This window comes from Rattus norvegicus, chromosome 10 (genome assembly GCF_036323735.1).
Source record: "Rattus norvegicus strain BN/NHsdMcwi chromosome 10, GRCr8, whole genome shotgun sequence".
NCBI classification, from domain to species: domain Eukaryota; kingdom Metazoa; phylum Chordata; class Mammalia; order Rodentia; family Muridae; genus Rattus; species Rattus norvegicus.
Window position 1 is genome coordinate 91,825,001 of NC_086028.1, and position 14,392 is coordinate 91,839,392.

Sequence of the window (14,392 nt, forward strand, 5' to 3'; positions counted from 1 at the left end):
ACTGACACTTTCTTTTGGAAGAGGCCAAGACTGGCTGTTTGGCAAGGGGAAAATCCAACAAGCACAGGGTTTACAGGTTTTTTTTTTTTTTTTTGTAGTTAACGGGGTCTTTTCTTTTATTTTGTATATGTGAGTACACTGTTGCTGTCTTGGTGTCTTCAGACACATCAGAAGAGGGCATTGGATCATCTTACAGATAGGTGAATCACCATGTGGCTGCTGGGACTTGAACTCGGGACCTCTGGAAGAGCAGTCAGTGCTCTTAACCCCTGAGCCATCTCTCCAGCCTGATTTCTAACCAGTGAAGAGCACCAGGTAAAATAGCTGCAAATAGTGTGGTGAGGCCTGGCAACGCCCCTCTTCCTGTGTTGGGAGAATCTCCCACTTTGGGAGTTTGTAAGGACTGTGATCTCTCACTGTGGAGGGAGAGACAGTACTGGACCCTGGCTTTCCCAGCCTCCTTTGCTCCTCCCAGACTACTCATGCCTGTTAATCTGGGACTCAGTGGAGATCAGGATGGCAGTTCCTAGAAGGAGGGCCCGATGACTGTAGTGAGATCATAGGGTTCTAGGGCATAGACCTGGTCTCCCTCCTATCCTACTTGTCGGTAGCCTTTCTAGTCACCCTGAGGCCAACAGGAAGAACTACTTACTCATTTTGTGACCAGAAAACAGAGGAAGGGGAGGTGCCCAAATTCCCTCAAGGGCACACTTGAAACTACAGAACTGTCCCCCTCCTTGCACCACCACCCCACAGGCTTAGCTCTTGAAGTTTCTACTACCTCCTAGTAGTGTCTTTTCCTGGGACCAAACCTCAGTAGGCTTTTATGGGTCATGGAAGAGGTTGGTTTCCTGAGGATGTGGCTGGGTTCAAGATTTAATACTTGAAAGGTATGACCACAAGTCTCAGGACCCTCCTGGGCTCCTGAAGCCCAGGACACGGGAGGCGTGGTCAGCATCTACACGGAGCCTGACAAGATGTTCTGGGGCTAGGGAGATCCTGTGTGTGTGTGTGTGTGTGTGTGTGTGTGTGTGTGTGTGTGTGTGTGTGCGCGCGCGCGCGCACACGCGCGTGCTTTGTAAACAGCCCTTATCTTGGGCCAAGAGCCCCGGGAGCCTCCATGACTTCCCTAGACAGGAGGAGGATGAGGAAGCAGAGACTCTTAATTGACTGCAGGCGACACTGACACAGCCAGTGGGGGCACTGCTGTCTGTGAGCGGCTGACATGTTCCAGGTCAGACGTCCCTCTTCCCTAGTGCTGTTTGAGTGGAGTTAATCATAAGCTCGTCTCTCTTCCCTGGTACCTTAGTCTAGATCCCTACTCACTTGGGAGCCTAATTCCCATCTGTACTAGGTAGGTCCCAATGGGCCATCTTTCAAGGTGGTCCTTTCTTCATCGGCCGTCAAGGAGGATTCTCTAGCTGTGGATGCCAGGGAGCCATTTTCTCACGAGCTTAGCCAGCTGTTCAGGCCATGCAGATGCTGTGGGCCTGAAGTTGTGAGCCTGGCTCCTTGCTCTGAGCGGCACTCTAGTCTTTAAGAAACAAGGCGGGGTTGGGGATTTAGCTCAGTGGTAGAGCGCTTGCCTAGCAAGTGAAAGGCCCTGGGTTCGGTCCTCAGCTCTGGAAAAAAAAAAGAAAGAAAGAAAAAGAAACAAGGCAATTCCCAAATCTAAAACTACCTTTATTTGTGGCTGGCTCAGCATAAGTCGCCTTCATCAGTGAGCAGAATTATAAAACTGTACAAGAGGTAAAAAAATAGGCCGTTTAACTTAGTGACCCTCATATCATGAGCTTTGAAAATACACATAAAATTGTACAATCTGGCAGTTTATAAAATATAAAGCTAAAAAGAATATTTTAGTTCCCACAAAGAGGAGTGAATCACACAATCAGCACATATCCATTAAACAATTAACTGTCCACAGAGAAGACACATGGCACAAGATTTTTTTTAAAAATCATCCAAAAATTAACATTCTACCCAGACCAAATTATTCACCCTTTAAAGACAAGGCTACCATAAGGTGGCAGGATACAGTGTAACTTTTCCTTTTCCAGTTTTAGAATGGTCAGGGGTACTGTCCAAAATAGATCTGATGTGCTTTCAGCAAGTGCAATTGTAACCGGATATACTTCGGAGTAAAAATTAAATAAATATAAATAGATTTAATAAATATGTCATTGCAAAAGGAACTACACAAGGTCTTTGTGTGGGGACGCCACATAGCTGGCTGGTAATGCTTAGTGAGTGGGGACTCCCCCGTCACAGTTTTAGGGACAACTGGGAAGGAATACTATATCCACCAAACACATGGGAACAGGAGAGGCCACCACAGGACTCTGGCAAGCAATGTGGATAAGGCTGCTCCAGAGGGAGACACAGCACAGATGTGCTTCTGCGGCTTTCTAGTGAGTACAGAAGAGACCTAAGTGCGGAAAGCAACCAGATTTACACACGGACATTCTCTAGTTCATCCATGAAAAGTAAGAACGGGGGTGGGGGAGAGGAGCAGGCACTTTGGCTTGAAAGAATCCAGACCTCAGGTGGAGGTCTGATAACCTTCAGGTGAAGCTGATGATAGGCCCCAGACGGCCAACACCATGGCTTCCAGATATGAGGGATGGGCAAGGACAGAACTGCTGGAAACCCAATCACGGAGCAGGGGGAGTTTCAAGATCCAAGAGGCTCTTTCCAGGGTAGCTATTGTTCGCACTCTAGCTCTTCCGACACCTCTGCACCGTGACGACAAAAATGATGAACACAGAGCAGGCCCAGAAGCAGACAGAATCCTGGCACAGCTAGCGAGTGGAACCAAAGCCCTGCAGATGACAAGCAAGGGCCAGCACAGGGGAGCCTGCAGCCAGAGGTGGCTCTGCAGCGGTCACAGCAGCCACCAGCTGATTAGCCTTGACTTTGGGAAAGGTGCTGCTGCAGCCACCTGAATCGCGTGCACACGAAACCGCCACAGTCAAGTGACTCCGAGGAGAGTCGTCTCGGGCCTATCTTCAATTTGGTGGAAACCACTCAGCCATATCCAGTGATCTCAGACCTCCATCTTCTCTGTATTGCATCATGGGAAGAGCAGGGGATATCTCTACTTACAATTAGGGGTTCACCTTTAGTCTCTAGATGGCCTAGCGATTTACCATGTGGCACCTATGTTCCTAAAAGTGCAAGTGCTTTGGTACCTAATGAAACGGCACACTTCCTAACTGAAAGTTCAAAACAAGACAAGGTTTAAACAAAGATAACATCACAGAAACGGCTCAATTCCATTGCAAAGCTGAAGATGCTGTGCTCGTAGACACCTGGCAGTCTCCTGGGATCATGCATGATGCTACGGGGCTGCCCTGGCGGAAAGACAGTCTCCTGCTGAGCACCCCAGATGCCCAGGGTTTTTATGGTACACCTAGAGGACACACGGTGAGCTGAGATGGGACGGTTTTAAGGCACAAGTGGGGCAAACCCCAAAATACACCCTTCTTAACCACTGGAGTTTTCTTTCTGCCCTGACACTTGTGTGCCGTGGATTCGTGAGGCTTCAAAAGGCAGAAGTTTTTCCCGTATCCTTCATCTATATCCCAAGTGACTCATATCCCATCTAGCTCTCCGGAAAGTTTTCAAATGAGCATGGTGAACAGAGGACTTCTGGAAACTTGATTGGTCAGAGACTGAGCTGAGAAGTGATAAGTGGCAAGGACAACTGAAAAGCTGACTCCAGGCAGACTGGGAGGTGACACGAAGGTGAGTCTTTAGAAGAGACTTCAGCACTTGTCAACGGGAAACTTAGCCATGAGGAACGGGCAAGCAGCAGTCCCTCCACACTGGTCTTGGCTGTTACCTCCTGGGCCCATTGACAAAGTGCTATGCTAACAAGTGGCCAGGAAGCCAGACATGGGGTCTAAACAGGGTCACCCATGAGGTCCAAAGATGTAGGAGGTTAAGAAAAAGTCCTCTTTGACCACCATGAAAGTTAAGAAAATCAAATTCTACAGTAGCAGAGGAAGCTCTGGGTAAGTGGCCCTGACATGCACACCCAGAAGCTTTTAGGGGACGCAGTGGCAGTGACTCAGTCAGTGCAGGGCATGAAGCTGCTGAGACCACTCTTAGCACAGAACAAAATGGAGCCTTAGCTCACCAGGACTACACAACGGAAACCACTGCTGGCTACAGGGAGTCTACACAGAATCTCCCCACAGACCCTGACTGCATGCTAACCTCTAAGGCTCCCTAAGACAATAAATTCTGACTGGAACGTAAATTAAAAATTAATTTTAGAGAAAAACGGTACTGATGTAATTATTTTGACATTAATACACAGTGTTGCTAGAATGTCTTACTTTTAGCATTTCACAATGTGCTACATTCTCGAGGGAATGGTGATTTTTGGTACCACATAAAACAGAAGATATTCTATCTTGTACTTCTTCACAAGCATCGAGCTACATTTGACTTACTCACGTGAGCGTAGCTTTCTGCAATCTGATCAAAACACACTTATAAAACCTGCCAGGAGGAAATCTAAAAGCCGGCCTAAAAAGCCCATGATAGCCTGGTCTTGGTACTCTGCCTCCAGGCATTGACTCAATCTATTCGCTAATCTGCTGGCCTCTGGGGCAGAGGGACCCTATCACTCACTTTCTGGTTCTGAGCTTCTCCGAGTGACTAAGAAGTTCCCTCTCGTTGCTCCTCTCTGGCCCTGAAAACCTGTCTCTGTCCCTGTCTGGTCTTAGCTGCCTTCCTGGTGGCCAGGAAACTCAATCTCTGGCCCGCATGGCCAGGACTCAACCTCTCAGGGGCCACTGTTTAGGCCACTTGTGCTGGGCCAGCAGGACATCCAGAACCGAATGTCTGCTTCCTCTTCCAGAACCACAGACACATATCCAGTGTCCACGGGCATTGCTAAGTAGTCTCCATGCCCCACTCTCACGACTGCTGCACGAGGCAACACAGGCTCATCAGTAACTTGGAGGTGCCTCCTATCCCCATGGCAACCTCTGAACATCTCTTCCTTAACCCCACAGCTCTCAAACCATCTCTATCAGAGGCTGGCTGCACTTGCTGTACCCCACCCAATAGGGCTGCTTCTAGCATGCAGGCAAACAGGATTCTTCCACTCTCTCACTGAAAGGCCCCCAAAATGCCATCTCACAGGAATTTTAGAAAGAAATAAAAGTGGAAGTGAGTTCATCCAGTGAAAGGTTGATGCTGCTCCTTCTGCAGCCCCTGGGACAGGCCCACCTCTGTAGCCATCCCTGACTACAAGGTTTCAGGGCCACATCTCCTCAGGTCTCTGTAGTCGTGAGGGCGCTCCTGCCTCCTAGATCAGCATACTCCTCTTCTGGCTGCAGATCAGCAGCTCAAGGCACTTGGTTTGAGAAGCTTAGTCTTCCTGCTAATCCCAGAGGCAACGAGCTATGACCGCAGAGATCAGGCCCATGGTCCTTGTTGGGGCCACCAGACCAGAGGGCTGCCCTCGCTCAGAGGGCATCTGGAATCCCTGGAGGCTGGGCTTCTGTGGGCTCGTGCCAGTAGTAGGTCTGGAAAAGTCTCTCATGTCTGCACAGTTCCATGGCTCGGTAGGTGTGAGAGAGGAGGTGGGGGAAACGTGATGTGAAGTAGCGCACGAAGTCATCAGGGATGGAGCCCAGCGTCTCCTGAACCTCCAGAGGGAGCTCCCGGTAGTGGTGTCTCTGTGAATGAGCAGACACACAGCTTTACAGGTAGACAGCAGTGCTAGGGCTTCTGTAGACAGAAGGTGCATGTGCCACCGTGTACCCCGGCTGTCCTGAGCCTTGCTTCCTTCAGTAGGAAAGCTGCAAGCATTAAGGCCTGGCTGAGGGGACAGCAGCTTTAGCCTCACGAGGTGCTGACTGCCTGCAAGGGAGCGCAGGCCTCTTGTGAAGGCCATGGGATTGTAGTGTTTGTCTCAACAGGCTCGGCGGCTGCTTCTGTGACTGAGGTCTGCCCTGTGTGAAGGCTGCTTGGTGACAGCACAGGTCAAGAGCATCCCTAGGACTCTAAGAGGACATAGAGGGACCCTTTCCCAAGTCCCTGAAGACCTGGCCTTATACAGGAAAGTAACCAGGAGTCCCTGGTGGAATGCTGATACAGTGGTTGTCAGGCAGGCAGAGGGGACCAGAATTAGCAAGGAGACCATGAAGCACACTTGTCCCAAGAGACTAACTAGTCCCTGCAGCTTAGCCCTGCACTCTAAAGCCTTCCTTGAGGGAAGACGTGGCCTTTTCCTTGGTGCGCGGTTGGAATGAGAGCAGTTCCCATTCGCTCATATACTTGAAGGTGTGGTTCCCAGTTGGTGGACCATTTAGGATTAGGAGGTGTGGCCTTGTTGGAAGAGGTGTGTCACTGGGTGTGTCACCATGCCAGGCCCAGTGTGGATCAGAATGTGAGCTCTCAGCTACTGCTCCAGCCCTATGCCCGCCCGCCCCTGCCGTGCTCCCTGCTGTGATGGTCACAGACCCTCTCTGACACTGTAAGCAAACCTCCAGCTAAAATGCTTCCTTTGTCCATGGTGTCCCTTTACAGAACAGAACAGTAACTACGATGCTTGTTAAATCCAGCCGAGCCTGCCCAGCCTCTACCAGGTAGGATCCAGTGTGAGGAAGAGATACACAGAAGTGAGTAGAGGGCAGCAATCTCGCTGCGCCCACCACCGAAGTCCTCGCAGCCCTTTACCTTATTCCTCATGGCTCGGAGGAGATCCCGGACGGAGCCACCTTTATAGGTTCTGAATTTGCGCAGATCTAGAAAAACATTAAGGGATGTAATGGTTAGGCCAGTAAATCTTTACAGAGAATTCCTGGGTTCTTGCAACTGGACTAAAGTGAAACGAACTCTCAGTCAGGACAAAAGATGCTACTACCTCTTGGATCTGAACAAAGGTGGTGCTCCTCTGGAGCCCAGCACCTTAGAGCACAACGTTATCACCAGCCTGTCACCACCAGCCTGTCACCACCAGCCTGTCACCACCAGCCTGTCACCACCAGCCTGTCACCAAGGGACAGACATAAAACTGCATCCCTTTGACCAAGCCCACAAGGACATCCACAAGGACACGCTCAAGTAAGTCTCAAATCCAAGAGGAGGGATTTGGAACTCCAACAGCTGGAGCTGCCTTGTCTACATCAAGTTCTCAGAAATGGTTGCAGTTTTCAAAATGTCTCCTCCCGCCTTAGCATGGTCACCTGTCTGCAGGGGGACAGTGATGTTCTCCCGCCAGTCCATCTTAACCACAGCTCTCCCGCCTCTCTCCAACTGCCGCACGATCGGGCCATCCAAGGACTCCTTTTCTATTCGGTCACTCACATCCTGGGGGAAGACAGGCGATGGGTGCTGGTCAGGGTAGGGATTTGGGGTTGTCCGCACTAAGCTACAGAGCGGGCACTGGTCTGTGAGCTGTAAGCAAACTGACATTCCTCTCAGGCCTAGGCTGCAGGCTCCTCAAAGCTAGGCACCTACCCTGATCCACTGACTTTGTCTCTGTGAGTAGATACATCTGTCACTCACTGGGATGAACTTGCAGAGATCCCTTCCATGTCAAGAGAGAGATGTTATAGAAATGTACCTGTATGCAGGGCACACATCCACCTCTGGACGTTCACACTCACACAAAGCATATTTACACAGAGCTACAAGGTACAAAACACCTTCTCCAGGGAGCCAAAGCATAGCGGGAGAGCTTAACTCAGCCTGGGCTTCAGATGTCCTTAAAATAGGACGTCTCAACGGCTAACCAGAAGGTCACATAACTCCTCACCTGAGCACTAGAGAGGCTATGAAGAGTGGTAGGTGGTGGATCCTGTAGGAGGGAAGGAGGGGTTCCCTATGTACTAGCCTTTCAGAACCCCTGCCTGTAAGACTGGCTATGAGACGGAACGATGAGCCCATACATCAACACTGAGCCCTTGGGAGAGTCGGTCACATACTTCTTTGATAAAGGCAAAAATCAGGCTGGATAATTTTTTCTTTTTCTTTTCCCCAACTGACGGACAGGGTCTAATATAGTCCAGGCTGGCCTTGAACTTGCTACATAGCAGAAAAATGACTTTGAACTCATAGTCCTTTTGCTTCCACCTCCAGAGTGCTGAGATTCCAGGTTACAGGTGTAAGCTAGCATGGCCACATACTGGGGATTCCTATTCGAATGTACAGGGAAAAGCCTTGAGGGAAAGCTGGCAGGATGGCTCAGTGGGTGAAGGTACTCACCACCAAGCCTGATGATCTGAATTTCATCCCTGAGCTCTGATAATAGAGGGAGAGAACTGACTCCCACAAGAGTTCTTCTGACCACCACATGTACACCAACACACACACACACACACACACACACACACACACACACACACCACACACACAAATAAATGAAAAAAAAAAAAAAAAAAAGCTCTGTGGAGACTGGACAGTCCTAGCAGGCCTGGTGGAAACACTTCTCAGAGTTGCAATTGCTTTAGTTACAGCTGGTTGACAGAACAGAGACACCCTGTCTAAGTCAGATATACAACTTGGATATACTGACTCTACTTCATTTCTGTTGTCTGTTTTGTCTAGTAACCTAGACTTGAGAATTTTCATGTTATATCCTGTGGCTTACAGTGACCAATCATGATGCTACATGTACCCATTGCTGCCTTGGAGTAAGATACTGGACCCTTCACCCCAAAGACATTTAAATGATTACTAAGCACCAGCAAAAGGCCAGGCAGTGTCCTTTGTAGGTGCTTGGGACAGAACAGTGATTAAAATTACCCACAAAGGGGTTGGGGATTTAGCTCAGTGGTAGAGCACTTGCCTAGCAAGTGCAAGGCCCTGGGTTCGGTCCCCAGCTCTGAAAAAAAGAAAAAAAAATTACCCACAAAGTCCTGCCTTCAATGGGCCTGTGTTGAAGGGCATCGCTATAGCCATGGCTCTGCCAAACTCCAGACAATGTGAGTGTCCATTCTAAGTCAGGGTGCTTTCCAGGAGAAAGCCTGCTGCCCCACCCCACACTCTTCATGGTTTACCCATCTCATGCCACCTAACACCCACCAACAGTCCACACAAAGCCACTTGGCAATGTCACAGAAGCACAGCTGTAGCTGTCACTTGCCAAGGAGGTCTGAGCCACTGATCTTACATTGTACCCCAAAGTGTATACTAACAAATGAGATCTAAGTAAAGGACAATAGAGAAAACTTAAGGAGATGTCTGAGCTTATGACATTGAATGACATTATACGGTATCTGAATTTGCTTCAAAAGATGGCTCAACAGTTAAGAACACTTTGTGCTCTCACAGGGGACTAGGTTTGGTCCCAGCCCCATGTGGCAGCCTACAATCACCTGACCCTTGTTTCAGGGGAGCGACACTCCATGTTGGCCTCTGTGCGTACCAGGGCAAATACATGGTGTACATATGTACACTTGTCTCTGCAAAGCCAGAGACAACACGAACACTCAGACACATGAAGAAGAAACTTTAACAAAGTCGTCTATGTGGGACAGCGCAGAGATGAACGCTTGCCGAAACGGATGGACAGAGAGGTGCTCTCCGGAGCACCAGTCTATTTTTGAGATTTAGGAATCTCCAGATATACAGTTTAACAATTAGGGCACAGTGAGGGGCTGGAGATGGCTCAGTAGTTAAGAGCACTTCCTATCTCACAGAGGACCTGGGTTTAGTTTCTAGTATCCACACCGGGTCTCAATCTTCTGTGGCTCTACGGCCAGGGGATCTGACACATTTTCTGAACTCTGAAGCCACCAGGTACATGTATAGTACACAAACATACATGCAGGCAAAACATTCATAAATATAAAAAAAATCTAATCTTTTAAAGAAATAAAATTAGGTACATTCATATGATAGAATGTCATAGTTATAATTTTATGTATAAGTTTTAAAAAGCAGGATATAACACACACACACACACACATATATATACATATGTATATATATATAGATCCCAATTATACTATTTATATGAAAACATTTAAAATGTGACGGTTAATTTTAGTTGTCACCTAAGACATATATGTCTAGGTGTGTCTGTGAGGGCAGTTCCAGAAAGGATCCGCCTAGAGCAAAGGGCCTTCTCTCAGCATGGGCAGCACCCACTGACAGGTGGGCTGCTACAGAGAGGGCCTGGGGAAGCAGTCTTGCCTGATGGCCTTTGCTTCTTGCTATACCATTCTGTTGCTGCTGTCATTTTCCCTGGCATCAGAACCCGGCTCCTTTGGCCTTCCACTGTGGCCTAAAACCAGGGGCTCTCTGATCTTCAGGTCTTCAGTGTAGACTACTAACTGCTGACACAGTCCAGTTTTGTGGACTGAGCAGCTACTGGCTCTCAGTCTAATGTGTGATGGTCATGGCTAGACTACCTAGCCTGTACTGTGTGTACAGTCCCTTTACACACTGAACTGACTAGCACAAATGTCAGGCCCATCTGCCTTGGTTGTAGGCAATAGATCGTTGGTTTTGCTCTTTGTCCTTTCACCTTTTGAGAATCTGGAAGACATTAGGATTGTGATGGAGAAACAGGCCCAGGTACCTGGAAGAACTGGAGCTGCTTTTCCAGGCTCCAGAAGAATGGGTGTTTTAGCACGTGCTTTGCCGAGGGTCGCTGCTGCGGATCCATTGCAATCATTTTCTCTATCAACTCACGAGCAATGACGTCCTCTAAAGAAGAGGAAAATAAACAACCACTGCTTTATTCCCAACCCATTGCCAAATGACATCTCAGAACCCTGACAAATTTATGTGGCCCCTACAGTTGTGTGCTTCCGTTGTACATATGTGTACAGGTTTGTGTATGCATGTATACAGAGGTCAGAGGCTTATGTCAAATATCTTCCTTAGTTGCTTCCTGCCTCGTTTTATGAGGTTAGAGTCTCGCACTGAACTTGGGATCTCCAATTCAGCCTGGCTGCCTAGCAAGTCACAGGATCCTCCTGTCTGCATCCCGAGTCCTGGGGTCACAGATGCAGGAAAACCTCAGGCTTCTTTATTTTTTTAAAAAAACCTGGATGTTGAGGATCCAGATTCAAGTCCTCATGTTTTTGTGGTAAGCACTTTACCAACTGAGTCATCCCCCTAGCCCCTGTATGGCCTTTGATACACCCTTCTGCTGTAGGAGTTGACTGTAATAAAATAATGAACTCACACCAAACAGCAGTTGGTAGCGGATTTTCACTATGTGGTTTGTGAAAATGGTTACTAAAAGGGTGGTGGGGGAAGTCTGGATGGTCAGAAAAACTGTCAAGGTAAGGGCTTGTAATACCAGTTCTCAGGAAGTTGAGGCAGGAAAATCATGATTTTGAGACTAGTATGACTTACAGAAGAAGACTTAGGCTAGCCTGGATTACACAAGGAGACCTTGACTAATTAACCAACTAAACAAACAAACAAACAAACAAACAAAAAACCCCAAAAAGATGAAGTTGAGAAAAATGAGACGGTTATAAACGTATGATTGAACCTCATCCCCACTCCCAGCAGCTCAGGCTAGAACTCCATGTTCCCTAGGCTGGTCTCAGATCTGAGATTCAGGCTCCCAAGTGCTAGGATTACAGGTAAGTTCAACCACCCTTAGCCTTCTCTTTTTTACATTTATGTATTTGTGTGTAGGGGAGGACATGGCTATGTGACACAGAACACATGTGGAGGTCAGAGGACAACTTGTAGAAGTTAGTTCTCTCTTTCTATCATGTGGGTGGGTCCTAGGGATTAAACTCCGATCCTCGGGTGCCTTTCACTACTGAGCCATCTTGCTAACCCTTTAACCACATCTTTTTATTGTGTGCAGTCTTGGCTGTCCTGGAATTCACTATGTAGATCAGGCTGGCCTTGAATTTATAGATTTATAGCACATGCCTCTGATGTGCTGTGATCAAAAGTGTGTGCCGCTACTCTCAGACCCATTTTTATAAAAGTCAGTAAGTTAGTATACATATGTAGATAGGCAATTAGAATAACATAAGGAATTGACAGCAGATATTCATCCCTGTATAGTAAAAATATGGGTCTTCATGCAAATGCATTTTTCTACAATGAATAAGGGAAAAACTCGTAAGCAAAACAATTATTTCATTTTAATCTTCTCATACTGGGTTGCTTTGATCTAATCTACTCTAGCAAATTTCCCCATCAGGAGGAAGTGTGCATATGTCCTCCAAGTCAGCAGAACAAGGACAACCTGTCTATCCCTGCTGGTCAGACATGGTGTAACCATGGCCCTCACACAACAGAGTCCAGGTAAGGAAAACAGTAAGGCCCTCTGATCAGGAGTCTCCAGAGGGGGCCTTCCCAGGTCAGGGCCTCAGTACTCCAAGGGTGCTCCATCAGCTCTGTACGTTCAGCCTTTCCTGAGGCCTGACAGGCAGAGTGCTGGAAGGTGCTACCACCCAGTCCACCTGCTCACCGTGCTTGTCTGAGTGGAAGCAGTCAAGGCTGCAGGCGCCCAGGAGGATGTTGGCCTGCCGCTGCAAGGATTTGCCAAAAGGATGGTTGCCCTCAGAGATGACATAGTAAAAGACACAGCCTGCAGAGAAGATGTCCACTGTGTAGGTCTGAAAGAAACACAGAGTAGGAGGCCTCAGACAGCTGTCGCTTCACTCACAGCCCTGACTTCACTTCAGCCCCTATTGATAAGTAGCTAATGAATGTGAATTGTCCAAAACAGCAAGGGGACACCCTGTCGTATTGCCTAGTGTTCTGACTGATGTCAAGTCATTGGCTTATGGGCTGACAACCTGGGACGCTGGCTCTGCCAGCTGCCCCAAGTTAGCGTCACTGACCAGGGTACAATCCGCTATCATGTTCATCCTTGGCAGTGACCTGTGATCTACTCTTGCCTGAAACACTTCTCTTGAATCTACACAGTTGTTTTATTTTGTTTCTCAAGACAGGGTTTCTATGTGCAGCCCTGGGAATAGTAGAACTCACTGTGTAGACCAGGCTGGCCTTGAACTCAGAGATCCACCTGCCTCTTCTCTTGAATCCAAACAAGCCTCTAGACTTAACTTCTAGCTTACAGAAAATAGAGAGCTCTGAAGAAATGCCATGAGAAAACAAGCAAGCAGCCTAGAACGAGGCATGCAAGGACTTCAAAAGTAAGCATCAAAGAACAAAACAGGTAGGGAGGCTGCTGGGAATGGGGAGATGCAGTCCAATTCAGCACTCAATGGAGTCCTGGAGTACAAAACTAGTTGTGAAAGACTTGGGGGGTTGTGGGGGACGTGAACATGAACTGAGTGTTAAGAAACAGGACGGAAGATGCTGACTGCTCAGGTGTGGCAGGGAGGTGGTGGGAGAGGGTCTGTGGGTCTGTCCTTAGGAAACAAGGACAGGCATTTGGGGTGAGGGGCTGAGAGACCTGCTCCTAATAAGCACATGGCGCAGCTGCAGGTAAATACAGGAAGACAGACAAACCTATTTATTATGTATCAAAGTGATTCGGGGTGCAACTGTACAGGCCTTAACATTCTTTCAATTTTCTGTATGCCTAGCAACTCTTAAAAGTCTGGGGAAACAAAACAGACAAATGAAAATTGGGGGCCTGCTCATGGTAGACAAGGCCTGACTCTTCAGGTTCCCAAGGGAAAAGGGGGAAAAGGGACGGAAAGCTTGGGAAAGGCACACTGTTCACTTCTGTCTTTCTCAGAACATGAATCGTGAGAAGTTTAAAAAGGACGTCATTCTGTGATATGCCTGGCACCCAAACCTTGAAATATGATGGGCTGGCGCTGTGGTTTTCTTTAAAAAATGTTCCCATTTACTTACAGGGTTCTCCTTGCAGTCTTCACTCAGCATCTCTGGGGCGATCCAACCTTCAGTGCCAGGCACCCCTGAACGGCGGCTGAAACTATGCCTGCCCACTGCCAGCTTCTTGCAGAGGCCAAAGTCTGAGATCATCGCCTTGATCCTGCCATGTGCGTTGGGCATGGAGAGGAGAATGTTGTGGGGCTTCAGGTCTCTGTGAACTAGGAGAGAGCTCAAAAATTCATCCAATGCTTACCACGAGTGACCCCAGCTTCCTATGATGGTTGTGGGTCTTTGTCAGCCTCCTAAGTACCTATGTCATCTTCGAAATGTTCAGTGTTCAGTCACCTAAGGGCCTTTCTCAACTCCATATAACCCGTAAAGAGATCACTTAAACACCCCTTTCTCCTAAGAAGGTCAGGAAGCTGCCCCACCCCGGGCCTTTTAGCCTGGCAAAGAGGATTCTCTTACCAATGTTGAGGGAATGCAGGTGCGCCAGGCCTGAGGTGGTCTGATGAAGCAAGGTGATGGGCTCTAGGCCAAGGTGGGCGAAGTCCTTCTGCTCCACATACTGTAAGAGACACAGAGGCAAGGTCACAGCCCATAACCTTCAGGACTCTTTATTCATGGGTGG

General features: G+C 48.2%; 1 protein-coding gene across 5 annotated transcripts in view; it reads right to left on the bottom strand.

Moving 5' to 3' along the window:
* Window positions 1-1,662: 1,662 nt before the first annotated feature.
* Ern1 (endoplasmic reticulum to nucleus signaling 1) overlaps window positions 1,663-14,392 on the bottom strand; it is a 94,314-nt gene continuing 81,584 nt past the window's right edge. For 4 of the 5 annotated variants that reach the window (XM_006247634.5, XM_017597474.3, XM_039086647.2 and 1 more), the window contains 7 exons: window positions 14,230-14,329; window positions 13,780-13,979; window positions 12,419-12,566; window positions 10,550-10,677; window positions 7,209-7,332; window positions 6,700-6,767; window positions 1,663-5,696 (listed from right to left, as the gene is read on the bottom strand). In XM_006247634.5, the coding sequence (XP_006247696.1) occupies window positions 5,484-5,696; window positions 6,700-6,767; window positions 7,209-7,332; window positions 10,550-10,677; window positions 12,419-12,566; window positions 13,780-13,979; window positions 14,230-14,329 (981 nt within the window). In that variant the 3' untranslated portion in view covers window positions 1,663-5,483. The remainder of the gene's footprint in view (window positions 5,697-6,699; window positions 6,768-7,208; window positions 7,333-10,549; window positions 10,678-12,418; window positions 12,567-13,779; window positions 13,980-14,229; window positions 14,330-14,392) is intronic. The other variant, NM_001191926.1, reaches the window with a different exon arrangement.